At 43.8% G+C, this 15,256-nt stretch overlaps 1 protein-coding gene across 3 annotated transcripts in view; it reads right to left on the reverse strand.

Annotated features, from left to right (window-relative positions):
• CDK5RAP2 (CDK5 regulatory subunit associated protein 2) overlaps nt 1-15,256 on the reverse strand; it is a 157,729-nt gene that overhangs the window by 99,813 nt on the left and 42,660 nt on the right. For all 3 annotated transcript variants that reach the window (XM_070430795.1, XM_070430794.1, XM_070430796.1), the window contains 5 exons: nt 14,894-15,056; nt 13,752-13,805; nt 12,778-12,897; nt 7,599-7,691; nt 6,112-6,330 (listed from right to left, as the gene is read on the reverse strand). In XM_070430795.1, the coding sequence (XP_070286896.1) occupies nt 6,112-6,330; nt 7,599-7,691; nt 12,778-12,897; nt 13,752-13,805; nt 14,894-15,056 (649 nt within the window). The remainder of the gene's footprint in view (nt 1-6,111; nt 6,331-7,598; nt 7,692-12,777; nt 12,898-13,751; nt 13,806-14,893; nt 15,057-15,256) is intronic.

Genomic DNA, 15,256 nt, shown 5'->3' on the forward strand with positions numbered 1-15,256 from the left:
AAATAAGACCCAGAGATCAGGAAATTCCTTTCTGTTTGTGCACCAGAAAGGCTAGAGCAATTCCATATTAACACTGATGGGAACAGCCTTGAAACCAGCTCCCCCAGCAGCCCCACACGCGAGACACTGATACACTCTGAGTCTGTCACTCCAAAGGGTTCTGACTCCCTTCCTGGAGGGAACCATCAGAGGGACAGAAACAGACAAGCACTTTCTTCAGAGAAGAGGTGAGTGGTGACCAAGAAGGAAGTTACAGCTATGTTGACTTGATTGGTAAAGGTAGACCACATTTATTAGTCAACAGTGTCCATTAGATTCTAGCAGCCAATGGTTTGTCATTCAAAGTCCTGAGCCAGCATGTGCCATACAACTGAAAACAGGAAAAGAGGAAAGAAGAGAAGGAATGTAACACACTGAGCATCTACCTCTATGTGCCAGGAACCATAGTAGGTGCTTTCTCATGCATTATATTTTATTATTAATTTATTTAATCCTAAAGTAGATGCAATCAATCCCATTTTAGGGGAGAAAACATTAGTTTAGAAAGGTTAAGTAACTGACTTAGAGACTTAAACACCTGCTGAAGCTCTAATTCCAACTGGAGCCCAGCCCTGTTTTCCACTATTCCAAAGACACCTACTAAAATGGCTAAGTTTCTAGCTCCCAAGGTGGCAGCAGCTTCACCATCATGAAAACAGCTACTGTTCACTGATCATTTATGATGTGCCAGGTATGATGCTAAGTGATATCTCCTGTAATCCCTACAACTACTCTGTTTTCTGACAAGAAATGGACCCCACAGTTTGGAGAGGCACAGTTCCTGCCTCAGTTCAACAGCTCACAAGCGATGGAACCAGGATTCAAACCCAGTTTGACTCCGAAGTCTCTGCATTCAGCCTCTCTCACAAGAAACTGGGATTTGCAAAGACAGAGCTTCTTCCATAGGACACTGAAACTGCATATGATTCTACCAAGACACCAACTCAAAATCTTTACACCTGATTAAAACAAACAAACAAACAAACAAAGGCAAGGGGAGCTTTGGCCCTGGGGAAAAATCACTCTGCCTCGGATCTGTGGTCTTAGCCCTAACCAGCCAGCCTACAGACACTGTCTCCAAGGGCCATGTTTTGATTACGGTTCACCAACAGATACTCTGGATGCTGTCACAATCTCATTTGGAGCTACCCATCAACAAACGCACGTGAGGACCAGAGGGGTTCAGGCTGAACTACCCTGAAATTAAAACCCGCTCCTGTCATAGCACACTGGGTTAGCCAGCTGGGTGGCAGGTAGAACTTTAATTAGATTTTTGGGCTTTAGCCAGCAAATGCATTCCCACAGAGCTAAGTGCCCAGGTACTGAAGCACACACTTGTCAGAGTAGCGGGTGACAGATGAGAGCATTATGTGACAATCTGGGGAATATAGCTAAACCAATGTCTAATATACGTTGCTTCTACAGGAAAAGAAAAAGACTAGGACTTGCTCTTCTCTCCCACACACCCTGAATAGCACACAGAACACCTGAACCAGAGATAGCAAATCTAAAATAAAGATGTACCGCTCTATCACCTTCACCAAATGCACACACATACACGCACGCACGCGCACACACAAACAAGCACACACACACACACACGTGCATGCACACACTAAAAGGAAAGCCTTATGTCTCTGGAACCAAGCAATGTAGCAGAATCAGAGATGTGAGGGCAAGGATGTGGGAATCCAAGCAGCCCGCCTGTCAGACCCCAGAAACTAGGGAACTTCAAACATCACAGTAAGGACACTGACTTGGACATCCTGGGTTTTTTTTTTGTTTGTTTGTTTGTTTGCTTTTGTGAAGGCCTGCTGAATTTCCTCAAAGGGATATGAGTCCCTCTGGTGACAAGGAGGAATAATACAATAAAAGGGATATATCTGTAAGGCCCTCAATTCTTGACCTCCCTTGTTGTAAAAACACTTCCAAAGTAAAAACCAAACTTGTATTCCCCACAGCCTACCCACAGTGCCTGCACCACTGCAAGTACCCAGGAAGTGTCCCCTGAATAAACAAATGAACAAACTGCACATTATAACACATGCTGAGTCAACTGGCACTGGGTCACTGCAATCTCAGGCAATTAAAACAAACGAGAAATGACTCTCAGGGCCAAACTTGTCAGCGTTCGTGAACAATAAGACACAGTGAATTCATATGCCTCTATTCAGACAGGCATTGTCTCCCCCTGAAATGCTTAAAAGCAGGCAGTGAGACGGCAATCAATGTTTTTGGCATGAGCAAAGGATGGTTTGAGCACATCCAAAAGAGAGCTGATGGCTTACCATTGGAAAGAATTCAGGGAATGCTATAAAATCTAGGACTGCGGGGTAGGGGGCCACTGCAAAGCTTGGAGTCAGGGCACATCTATAAACAGGGCCGCAGTATTTCCCACGGACTTTGTAGTTGTCCACGACATGAGAATAATGGGAAATAGCCACACACAGTCCCAGGGACTGAAAACCTTAACTTAATGCTTACAAGCTTACCAACTTGGATGACATTGACCTGGCCCTGTGCAAAATTGCTTTTATTGAATGGGGCATTGTCAAAGATTCTGTGTACTGCTCAGAGAACTCTTTATAAAACCCACCAGAGGCAATACTTCCCTCAGGCCTGAGTGCTGGCAAAGCTGTCCTCTTATCTTAACATGTTCATCTTACAGACACTGGAGACCTTGTAACTGAATTTCTCTTTTTACTTGCACTGCCAGGAGCTACCAGCTGAAGTTAAGTCCCCCTCTTCAGTACTGTGGCAGGTATCACAACCTGCATTTCTACTTACTGATTCCATTTCACCAGTCACCTTATTTTTCCTTCACCCTAACGCCTTTATTTTCATTTTTAATTTCATGACTTTCCATAAACCTCTGAAAATGTTTTTAAAAGAGGTTACAATTTTTGAAGCTTCAAATAACCAGAACACTTTAAGCTGGATATTCTTGTTTCTCCCAAAACAACATACACTCTCACAGCTCTGTACCTTCAACTTCCGTGCAAAACCCACTGCTCTCCCTTGCCTATCTAACAACCTTAAACTTGAACTTCAGAACCAGTTCAGAAGTTACTTTCCCCAGAGCCTGCTCTGATCCTGCAAGCACTTCCTTCCTCCGTGCTCCCGTGGTACTTTGTATCTCAGTATGGAACTGTCCCCATGCCAAGTTGAGAGCCTGCTAACTATGTGAATGTTCCTTTCCTTTGCCAGGGCAGAAACACTACGAAGTCTGGTTCTCTGTTTGTTTGTTTCAGTCCAAAGCACCAGCAGTAGCAGCTGGTGAGTGGAGGGCTCCAGTGAACAGAACAAGCTGATGGGACATTGGAGGCCGGTGGTTGTGCTCTGCCTCTGCATGCACCTAGCACCCTAAGGCAAAAACACCACCCAAGATGTCTCCCCAGACTCTGCAAGCCAGTGACCCCAAGATCAGGCCTAAAACATTCATATGAGATGGACACAACCAAATTCTTAAAATATGACCAGAACTTAAATAGAGATACCTGTGATGCAATACATACACAAAAGGCAAGAAACCAGAGCCATATGACCTTGTCAGAAACATATGTATGACGTAGAAAAGTAGTCACGAGATGCTCAGAAGCTGAGTCACAGACACGCTCACCTGAGGAAAGCACTGAGAGTGCACAGCTGTGGTTCTGGTCTGCCCAGTGCCATGAAACAAAACAGTGCCTTCGCTCATGCCCCGCAAATAATCCCTGTGTCTCTCTCACATCAATGTTTCTCTCACTCGATGGTTCTCTCTCTCTCTCTCCTCTCTCTCTCTCTCTCTCTCTCTCTCTCTCTCTCTCTTCCCCTCCCCCTCCTTTCCACTCCCTCTAAAAATCATTGGAAAAAATATCCTCAGGTGACAATTAACAAAATAAAGAAGTCAGCTCTCAGAGAGACAGAGACCGGGTCCTGGCAGTGTCTCAGTCATCCATCCTTCCAGCAATTTAGTTACAAGGCAATAAATGTCCCTTTTTGCCTAAGAATGCAGCTTTTCATCAACAGCAGCCCAACATTATTTTAGAAACACCAGAGTTTACGTGAATAAGTTAATTTTGGGACCAACAATGTCTGACAATAGAGAGATAGTTAAATACCCTTTTGATATAGTTTTCTAGCTATTTATTGCCAAGAGTAAGTTATAGTATAAAAAAATTACATATTTCACACATGAATACATATATATATATACACACACACACACATATATATGTTTCCCCATCCAAATTTTATTGAATATTTTTATGATGGCAGTGAAGGAGAAAGAAAACAAACTACTTTAAACTGGAAAAAAAAAACAAAACCTGTTATACCACAGGTTTTGTTAACCTAAAAATTTGTGAGGGATATAAAAATTGACTATGAAAACTGCACCTCTGTAAAAGGACCCTCTGGCCAGTCTCATCCTTACCTCATCCACAAAGGCACACTATTCAGATCTCCCTCTTTTCAATCAACTCAAGTATCCTCTCCTCCTGGAAGGCCTCCCTGACTACTCCATCCTGCAAGGATCTTTTGCCCTGACTATATAAACTACATTAATTAGCTCTGGATTTCAAACTACTCTGCATTTTGTCATGTATAACATTTTCAACTCACTTAGAAAAATAAAACTTTCAGAGGCCATGCCTTGTATTTCCATCAGCATCTCCACCAGGTATATTTGGTGTTCAATAACACTGAATAAATACAGGGAACAGGTCTTTTAATAACACTCAACAAACTGGTACTCTCCAATATTGCTGGTGGCAACATAAACTGTACCAGCCTTTTGGACAAATAATTTGTCAGCATGATTAACTAGTGAAAAATATTTGTAGCAATTATCTCATTCCTCAGAATATCTCTAGGGATTTCAAGAGAAAATGCCTTAATGATCAAAGATGTTCACTGTAGCATTATTTAAACAGCTAAAATGTCCAACAGAGGAGGAAATTATTAAGTAATCATGTGAAATCTATTCAGTGAGGGGTATGCATCATTCAACCTAATTACTCTGGAATCTATACAACATGGGAGATGTCATAACAAAGAAAGTGACCTGAGGAGGTGTTCATGATAAGGGAAGTGACATGGGGACATGCCCCAGGTGACCAAAGAACACTGACAGTATTTAGCCTCTGATTAGATTGGGGGTCCAGCTGTACCAGCACGGAAGGGTGATCTTGAAAAACAAGAGTTACTTCACTGGAATGGTAGGTGACAATTTCTTAATTATCTAAATTTCCATTATTGCTCGCTAATGTTCATTAAAGTTTTTGTTAAACTATACAAACATTGCATTTCAATTCTTTCGTCAGCATTACCATCAAGATTTCAAATTATGGATCTTGGGTCCCTGCCAAGAGCAGTCCCCAGAGAACTAACCTCTGATACCTATATATAGGTATCAGATATAGATACCTATAGTCTCTCTTCTGAGCTCTCTACTCTGATTCTTCCTGCCCCAGCTTCCCGTGCAGGTAATCCCATTAACCTGAGTGCCTGTGACCTGAGTTACTCCAATCCGACCCTCTCCTACCTGAGGGCACCAAGGCTTGTGTATCTGGATGTGATTCTCAGATACTTAAGTTTAAATACAATAAAAATTCTAAAAGATAAACTATTTTCTTCTTTCCAAGTTCAGAGATTTCTTTTTTTATGCTAACACCCAATGCTGAATAGAGTAGCCTTTAAAAAAATCACTCAAACTGTAGCACATCCAGGTGATGAAATATTATGCTTGTACACACACACACACACACACACAAAACGTTTTGAAGAACATTCATAACATGGCAACGCACCAAAGAGAGAACACAGAACTTAAAAAACTGACACAAAACTGCATTTTCAGCTTGATACCGATGCCTGTGGAGTAGGGGGAGAAAAAGTATAGAGGGAATTAAACATCAACTAGTTAAGACATCAACTGGTCATTTCTAGGTGATCAGATGAGTGAAGTATTTTCTTCTTTAAATTGTTCAAATTTTCTAAGTTTTCTGCAGTGAATCTCCCTAAAACCATGAACATGGGACAGCCCCAGCCCGCTGCACTGCCAGCTATTTCAGAAGGGAACGGGGTGCTCACATGGATGGTGCAGTCTCTCTTGCTCTTCTCTCGATGGGCTGCTTCCAGATCCTTTTCTAGTCTCTCCTTCTCCTGCTGCAAGTCGCTCAGCTCCTGGGTGACTTTCTTAATGTTCCTACGCAGTCTGTGGTTCTCTGTACTCTTGGTGAGGTTTTCTGAGTGCAGCTCAGCCAAAAGGGCTGCCTTTTCCAATAGAGCAGCTTCATAATCTTCAGACCCCTAGAAGAGGGGGGTGAGGGGAAAACAGCTAATTTTCATAGCTCATTAAACAAACCAAGAAATCTGTGCTCTTTCACCTTGCAGGGAGGGGATTAATATAAACATCATTCAGGACCTAGAGCACAAATAATATGAAGATTTTGAAATAACTTAGGGTAATGTTTATATTATGGTGTTGATGTTAAAGGGAAGGGGGAAGCTACAACTGTGTAAAAAAAACTTTAAGACTAGAAGGAAAAGTACAGAAAGTTAACAGTAACTTTCATGGGGTGGAAACACAGTTGACTTTTTTCCTTCATTACTCTGTATTTTCAAATGTTCTAAGGTTAGCGAGTACGTAACTCTTATAATGATTTTTTTTCCTTTGAAATATAAGAACATTTTTTTTTTGGTAAAGTTTTATTTTTTTAATTTATCTTTATTGTTGAAAGTATTACAGATGTCCCCTTTTTTCCCCATTGACCCCCCTCCACACCACACCCACTCCCCCGCCCCCACAAGGCCTTCATCACACTATTGTCAGTATCCCTGGGTTATGCAGATATGCATATAAATTCTTTGGTTAAGCTCTCCCCCCACACACACCCCACCTCTGCCTTCCTTCTGAGGTTTATCAGTCTGTTCCATGCTTCTGCGTCACTGGATCTTTTTTGTTCATCAGTTTATTTTGTTCATTAGATAATAATTTTTTAATAAAACAATTTATTTTAGCCCTAACCGGTTTGGCTCAGTGGATAGAGCGTCGGCCTGCAGACTGAAGGGTCCCAGGTTCGATTCCAGTCAAGGGCATATACCTTGGTTGCAGGCACATCCCCAGTAGGGGGTATGCAGAAGGGAGCTGATCAGTGGTTCTCTCTCATCGATGTTTCTAACTCTCTATCCCTCTCCCTTCCTCTCTGTAAAAAATCAATAAAATATATTTTTAAAAAACAATTTATTTTATATATTTATTTATTTATTTTTAATTCTCACTGAGGACAGGACTAGAGAGAGGAAGGGGGGGAGAGGGAGAGAGAGAAACATTGATATGAGAGAGAAATATTGATCGGCTGACTTCCATATGTGTCCCAACTAGGCATTGATCAACCCCTTTCAGTGCATAGGACAATGCTCAACCAAGTGAGCCACTCTGGCCGGGCCAGTTTAAGTAGAATGATGGTTCTATTATTAGAGACCACTGAGTTTTCCTCTATTCCTTTCAGCTATGAAGTCCTGACCTCAGCAGGAGAAAGGATCAAAGAGAGAACTTCTTCACCCTGAACACTTACCTGGACTTTCTGGGTCTCTGGCTTCTGTCGGGCCTCTTTTACTTTAGCAAAGGCAGCATTGAGCTCTTCGATTTCAGAGTTAAGTTCTTCAACCTGGGTAAAAATAAGGACTAGCAGCCAAGTGTGCAACTGGGCTCCTCCTATCTCCCCATGGCCCAACTGCTTTAACTGCTGGATTGTGCTTATAATCAAGCGCTTTGTAGTCAGAAAAAGCCTGAAGTCAGAAAAGTGGGTTTTCTAGTTTGGCTGTTTACTAGCTGGATGACTCAAGGCACAAAAATTAATCTCTTTGAGACTCAATTCCCTTACCTATAAAATGAAGATACCATCGCTCACCTAACCTAGCATTGTTGACGAGGTAATGTGCAGTGATGCTAAAACCATGTTAGGCTCATACTGTCACTATAATTATTATTGTCATATAGATGAGCCACCCAACAACCTAGCCTGGCTACTCCCATCTACCCAAAGACAGCCAATAACTACCAAGTTACACCTGGACTTTGCCAGCACCCAGAACTGCTCCACCACAAACTACAGACTCCAACACAAACTACAGCTACTATTACTAGGAACCAGCTCTCTGCTGCATCTGACAGTGGTGATTACTCAAACTCATTCTCTCCTTTAGCTTCTTCAGCACCAGTTTCCTGGTTGGCTTCATTTTCTACAGCCATTCCTTCTTCTGTCTTCTTTGTGCATTCCTCTTCCTGTACCTTCAATTCTGAGTCCCCTGTGGTCCAATCTTCAGTCTTCTTTCCCGCTCTACACTCTCCTTGGATAAGGTGATCAGCTCTCAGAATTTTAACTCACATCTAGACTCACATATAGACTCTCCGATCTATACCTTCAGGCCTAATGAGCTCTCTCTCCAAGCTTTAGACTTGCAGATCTATCGTCTCCTGGACATCTCACCTGGATGGTCCACAGACTCCTCAAAGTCAATACTTTCTAAAAGTCTCATCACTTCCATCACTACCTCCCATCCCACCATCATCCTCCATTTTCCATGCTGAGTTGTTGGCAAGACCATCTCTCTAGTGGTGCAGGCCAGAAGTCATCCTGGATTGGTCCTTCTCTCCATTCCTACTTCTAATCTTTAATTAATTATTTCTTTTTTAGATTGTATTTTTAATTTTTATTTTATTTTCAATTACAGTTGACATGCAATATTATTTTATATTCGTGTCAGCTATACAGCATAGTCATATACTTTTAATTAATTGTTTCTAATTTTATTTCCTGAATTAGCCCCACCCCACCACTCTTTTTTTTTTCTTTTTTTAAATATATTTTTTTATTGATTAAGATATTACATATGTGTCCTTATACCCACGGTACCCCCTACCCACCCCCCCACCCCCCGCTCATGCCCCCAACCCCCCGCTGTCCGTGTCCATTGGCTAGACCTACATGCTTGCATGTAAGTCCTTTGGTTGATCTTTCCCCCTTACCCCCACCCTCCCCTACCTTCCCTCCAAGGCCCGACAGTCCAATCAATGCCTCTCCATCTCTGGATCAGTCCTTGTTCATCAGTTTATGATGTTCATTATATTCCACAAATGAGTGAGATCATGTGGTATTTATCCTTCTCTGACTGGCTTATTTCACTTAGCATAATGCTCTCTAGTTCCATCCATGCTGAGGCAAATGGTAAGAGTACCTTTTTCTTCTTCCTCTTCTTAAAGGATACCTTTCAGCATTTCATATAATGCTGGTTTGGTGGTGATGAACTCCTTTAGGTTTTTCTTATCTGTGAAGCTCTTTATCTGACCTTCAATTCTGAATGATAGCTTTGCTGGATAAAGTAATCTTGGTTGTAGGTTCTTGCTATTCATCACTTTGAATATTTCTTGCCACTCTCTTCTGGCCTGCATGGTTTCTGTTGAGAAATCAGCTGACAGCCGTATGGGTACTCCCTTGTAGGTAACTGACTTTTTTTCTCTTGCTGCTTTTAAGATTCTCTCTTTGTCTTTTGCTCTTGGCATTTTAATTATGATGTGTCTTGGTGTGGTCCTCTTTGGATTCCTTTTGTTTGGGGTTCTCTGCACTTCCTGGACTTGGAAGTCTATTTCTTTCACCAGGTAGGGGAAGTTTTCTGTCATTATTTCTTCAAATAAGTTTTCAATATCTTGGCCTCTTTCTTCTTCTGGTACCCCTATAATTCTGATGTTGGTACGCTTGAAGTTGTCCCAGAGGCTCCTTACACTATCTTGGTATTTTTGGATTCTTTTTTCATTTTGCTTTTCCAGTTGGGTGTTTTTTGCTTCTTCGTATTTCAAATCTTTGACTTGATTCTTGCGCTCCTCTGGTCTGCTGTTGGGAGTCTGTATAATATTCTTTATTTCAGTCAGTGTATGCTTAATTTCTAGTTGGCCCTTTATCACAACATTGAGGGTCTCATTAGATTTCTTGAGGATCTCACTACATTTATCGGCGGTTTCCATAAAATTCTTGAAAAATCTTAGAACCGTGGTTTTGAACTCTATATCCAGTCGTTTGCTTTCCTCCATTTCTGTCTTTTGTGACCTGTTTCTTTGTCTTCGCATTTTGTCTGCTTCCCTGTGTTGGTAGAGTGGTTTTGTGTGCTAGGTGTCCTACAGGGCCCAGTGGCTCAGCCTCCCCAGTTACCTGAGGTGGACACTCTTGGTGCACCCCCTTGTGGGCTTTGTGCACAGTCTTGTTGTAGTTATGCCTTGGTTGTTTTAGGTGTCACTGGGAGGAATTGACCTCCAGGCCAATTGGCAGTGAGAATCAGCTGTGTCTGCAATGGGAGAACTTCTGTGCTGAAGACACCCTTCTGGGGCAAGACTTGCTTCAGTGGGGCTTTGGTGCTCACTGAGTCTTCCCCCTGAGTGTGTTCCTTATGAATCTGAGGAGTTATAATCTGGGTGGTCCCACTCTGACCACTGGGTACACTGGCTCTTGGATCTAAGGAGGTGCTAATTAAGCCTCTTCCTGAGGTTACCCAGCAGGAGCTACGAAGAGATATGCAGATTCCCCTTCCTTTTTGGGGGGTTTGGGAGTGCCCAGATGAGGCCCAGCTGAGAAGCAATGCAAGCTGCTGTGGGGCCTTGGGCCTTCTCTTGGAAGTTCTGGGTCTGTCTGGCCCAGCTGCAATTTGTTAGGTAATTGTCAGTTTGCAAAGGACCCGGGCATTCATATGCAAAAGGCTTTGCAGCAGCCTGGAAGGGGCGGGCTCTCGGAATCAACAGGGCGGAGCAAGCAGCTATGGCTGATTCTCAGCCCTGCCCTAAGGGGCCTCACCTCAGTGTCCTGGTAATTGCTGCCAGCACCTCTGAGGGAAAGCCGCCCTCAAGTTCCGAGTTCTGCCTGCTGCCAGACCATCCAGTTTCTCCCTGTATGAGCCCTGGGACCCCAGAGATTTCCCAGAACCGGAGTTCAGAGCAGTTGGGAGCTTGTGACTCCCTCCCGATTCAAAAAGAGAGCCACGTCCTCAGGTGCCTGCCCCTTTCCGCTCGCACTGGAGCCTCTGTACCTCTGCACTTCACTTTCGTAATTCCTCTGAGTCTGTGTGCTCTTCTCTTTCCTTCTAGTTGTAGAATTTCCACTCATCCAGCCTTCCTGTGGTTCTGGATGATGACCGTTCTGTCTTTTAGTTGTATTTTTGAAGTTGTTGTCAGAGGCAGCAATTTCCGGTGTTTTTCTATGCCGCCATCTTGGTTCATTCCCCACCCCACCACTCTTGCTTGCTGTGACCACTGCTCTAATGCAGCCTTTCTGAATTAGGTGGCTCTCACCTTGGCTACTGGCCTCCCTGCATCTATTCTCTCCCTCCTACAACCCACTCTCTGGATACAGGCAGAGACCTGGCTAAAATGCAAATGTGATCACACCTATCCCACTTAAGAGTTTTCAGTGGAGTGTCACCCAAGCAATGAAACATGAATAGATCCACCACCACCGCTGGTCCCTGGCAACCTCTCCAGCCTCTTCTCTCACCTCACTTAAGTTCTGCACTTGATGCTCTGATGACCTCAAACTGATTTTGGTTCCACAAAAACATATCAGGCTCTTTCCCCACTGAATGCCTGACCAATGTTCTCCCCTCTGTATGAAATGGCCTCCTCTTTTCTGTCCTCCTTCCCAACCAACGCCTACTCATCCTTTAAGATTCAGCTCAAACACCTGCTCCTCGAAGCACCAGCCCCCCTTCCCAACCCTAATCTGGATTAGGACCCCTTTGCCCCGCCTCACAGGCCTACAATTCCCTCAATCACAACACCTTCATTGTCTTTCTTCCCCACTAGGCTTGTGAGCACAGCTAGATTTTGCTTCTCTGTTTCTGTGCCTCCAACTGAGACACAAGATTGCTACACCAATGACAAGAAAACAGCACAGAATCACCAGCCACCACCTTGGGTCCCAAAGACAACAGACCACGTACCTATCTAACTACCTTGGCCTTGCCCCCGCAAAACTCCTGTATCTCCATTTTCTGTTGTCTTTCAAAAGATTAGACCTGCACTGTCCCATATGGTAGCCACAAGTCACCTGTGGCTACTAGGCACTTGAAATGTGGTTAGTCTGACTTGAGATGTGCTTGTAAGCATATCTGGACTTCAGATTTATTAAAATGTTAAAGCCCTAAGCAGGTTTGACTCAATGGATAGAGCATCAGCCTGCAGACCAAAGAGACCCAGGTTTGATTCCAGTCAAGGGCATGTACCTTGGTTGCAGGCTCCTCCCCGGCCCAGGCCCTGGTCTGGAGGCAACCAATCAATGTGTTTCTCTCACATCAATGTTTCTCGCTGTATTTCCCTCTCTAGTCCACTCTCCCTAAAAATCAATGGAATATAATCAGGTGAGGATTAACAAAAAATAAAAAAATAAATGTTAAATACCTCTTTATTAATTTTGTTCTGTTGATTGGATGTTGAAATGATATTTATCATATATATTAGCAAATATATTTGCTTCTTTTAATGTGGCTACTAGTAAATTAAAATTACATATGTAACTCACATATTTGCATTGGACAGTGCTGGATTAGACATTCCAAAAGAACTTCTAATTGACTACAGGATCCCTACCCCACTTTCTACAGTCATCTCAGCTCTTTTACAAACTTTTTCCTTAAAGCTAAAAAATCAGGGAAGGACAGGCCAGGCACAGAAGCTAATAAAGAAAAATCTCACTTGAGATCTAGCAGACATACCTCTTTTTCCTTGGACTTTAATGCCATGGTTAGACCCTGAATGGCTTTATCCCTCTTTAAACTATTTTTCTTTTCTGTAGCAATTTCTCTTTCCTTCTCTCTCAGGTCCTCCTGAAGTGCCTAAATTAGGTTAGAAAAAGATTCACTAAGTTGATGTGTTCCAACCAAAATGCACAGTATATATCTTTAAGAGCACACTCAAATGCAGTTATTCTATCTTATTCCTGTCAGCCTGTGATTAATGTTTCCAAGTAGAGCTGAACGTAGTGGCATCAGCTCCAAGTTACTGTATTACCGCTCACGGCAACAGGGCTGGGTGAAAGGAAGGGGAGCAGATCAGTTAAGAAGATGACAGCTATTCCTACAGGAAGGACTCCAATGCCTTCTGGAAGTTGAATACAGTCACATCAGAGTCTTTGAAATCATACCAGTTATTTGGGGGGAAATAACAGATCATTAATATCATTCCTTAATGCTACAAAAGCTAGCAGAGAATTTGGTTTGATGGAGACTGAACATATACATTTATAGTCTGAGTTCACGTCTAAAGATACTCACTGCTGCCTCCCTCCCAGGCTGTCGTGAGGATCAAATGAGATAATGGATGTGAAAGCACTTTCTAAGTCGGCAGGTGCTACACAAATGCCAGCTGCTGAGACTAAGGGACCATGGAGCAAGGGCTTTGGAGTCAGACTGGCAAGTCTGAATCCCTGCTATACTCCAAGCTACGTGACCTTGGGTAGGGACCACACCGCTCTGAGCCTCACGTGTCACATCTGCACGATGGGCATGCCTGCTTCACAGAGTTATTACAAAGACTGAGAACCCCTCTCCACAGTGCCTAAAGCTTGACTGGCAGACAGTAGCATTCAATGAGTGACAGCTATTGCCACACAGAATTATCTATTGCACTCAGAATAAAGCAAGAGGCAAGGATAAATCTTAAACACATTTTTAAAACTGTATCAACATACCTGGATCCTCTCTTCAAAGCGATTTCTCTCCGTCTGGCGCTCCACTTGTGCAGCCTACGAAAAGACATTAATTGGTGCCCAGAAGGGACCCATAATCCAATAGCTTCCCCCAAACAATTAGAATGAGCACCTCATTTACTTGCTGTTCCCCCTGCTGTGGAACTCACCCAAAGTCCCACCCAAGTGAAGAAAAATGTAAAGATGACCACCAGCCCCATAGAGAGTAAACCAAGGGGCGACTGGACAATGAAAAGGGCCTTCGAAAGGACAGAGCCAAGGAAGTGAGACAGGGTTCAAAGAAGCAGGAGACAAAGCAGCAGCCTGAAACTCATAGGTGAGGCTAAGGAAGTCACTGCTGTGTTAGGGACAAAGGAGACCCTGCTCCCTAACGAAGCCAAGACTTCCATGAGCATCCAGAATGTCTCTAAGGTGAACATACCACATGCAGCAGCACCCGTGGTCCCACAGGAATGGGAAGGCCTGACTAGGCCTACCTGCCCTTCCAGGTCGTGCCCACCCTCTTCAAAAGAGCTTGCTGTGGAGGCCGCCTAGTGTGGGGAGGGGTCCCGGGAGGCTTTGGGATCGGTGCTAGTAACCCAGCTCTTAGAGCCTAGGAAAACATAACAACAACTCTGAGCTGAGCCTGTTTCTAAACTCAATGAGGGACCGTGATCCCAGCCTTGGAAGGTGTGCAGGCGGATGAGATGAAGGGCACACGGAGTCCCTTTGTGTGCAGCACACCCGACAGGGCAGCTGCCTGTCCCCACTGCCTCTACAGTTTCAGACCACCATTGGCCTTAAGCTGCCTCTAACCACAAAAGGTGAAATGAGAAAGTAACACAATTTTATCCTAAGAAAATCCAAAGGATGAAAATAAGATCAAGTCCCCAGACAACAGCAAATGAACACATCATAAAACAGAGGCAAGCAGGTATGGACCGGTTTTTTAACCAACTCTGTGAACACAAAGCTGGAGGGAAAAAATATGCCAGGCCCCTGACAGGAAGTTTCTGCTGATCTCAGCTGACAGGGCGATGATATTCAGAAGCAGACTGTGGGTGAGCCAGGGGCTTCATGTGCGTCCCATGGCCCGTGCAGTCTGGTGTGCTAACTAAAGTCCCCTCCACGTCCTGTGGCCTCACCACGGTGTCTCTCTCCTTTTCAGCCCTGCGAGCAGCAGAAAGCCCTCGGAGCTCTCCAGATGACACATTCTCAGCAGCAGGCACCATCTGAGATTTCTCCTCTCTCAGGCGCTGAATTAAAGCTTCTTTGCTCTTCAAAGACAGCCTCAACTCCTCAATCAGTCTAAAAGAGAACAGATTTCAATATTAATTCTACACTGATCTCTCAGCTCAGTGGAGCAGGAGGAGGTAGGAAATGGGGCCAGACATCTTCAAAGTAGACATGTCCAGTGACTGAACATGAACGAAATCGCATTTTGCAGGTCGGAGACTAAGGGCCAGAATCTGTGTGACATTAACTGTCTCCTCACCTCCAGCCTGGCC

Source organism: Myotis yumanensis, unplaced genomic scaffold, assembly GCF_028538775.1.
Source record: "Myotis yumanensis isolate MYYU_CA2020_CCGP unplaced genomic scaffold, mMyoYum1.0.hap1 SCAF_12, whole genome shotgun sequence".
Taxonomy (NCBI): Eukaryota; Metazoa; Chordata; class Mammalia; order Chiroptera; family Vespertilionidae; genus Myotis; species Myotis yumanensis.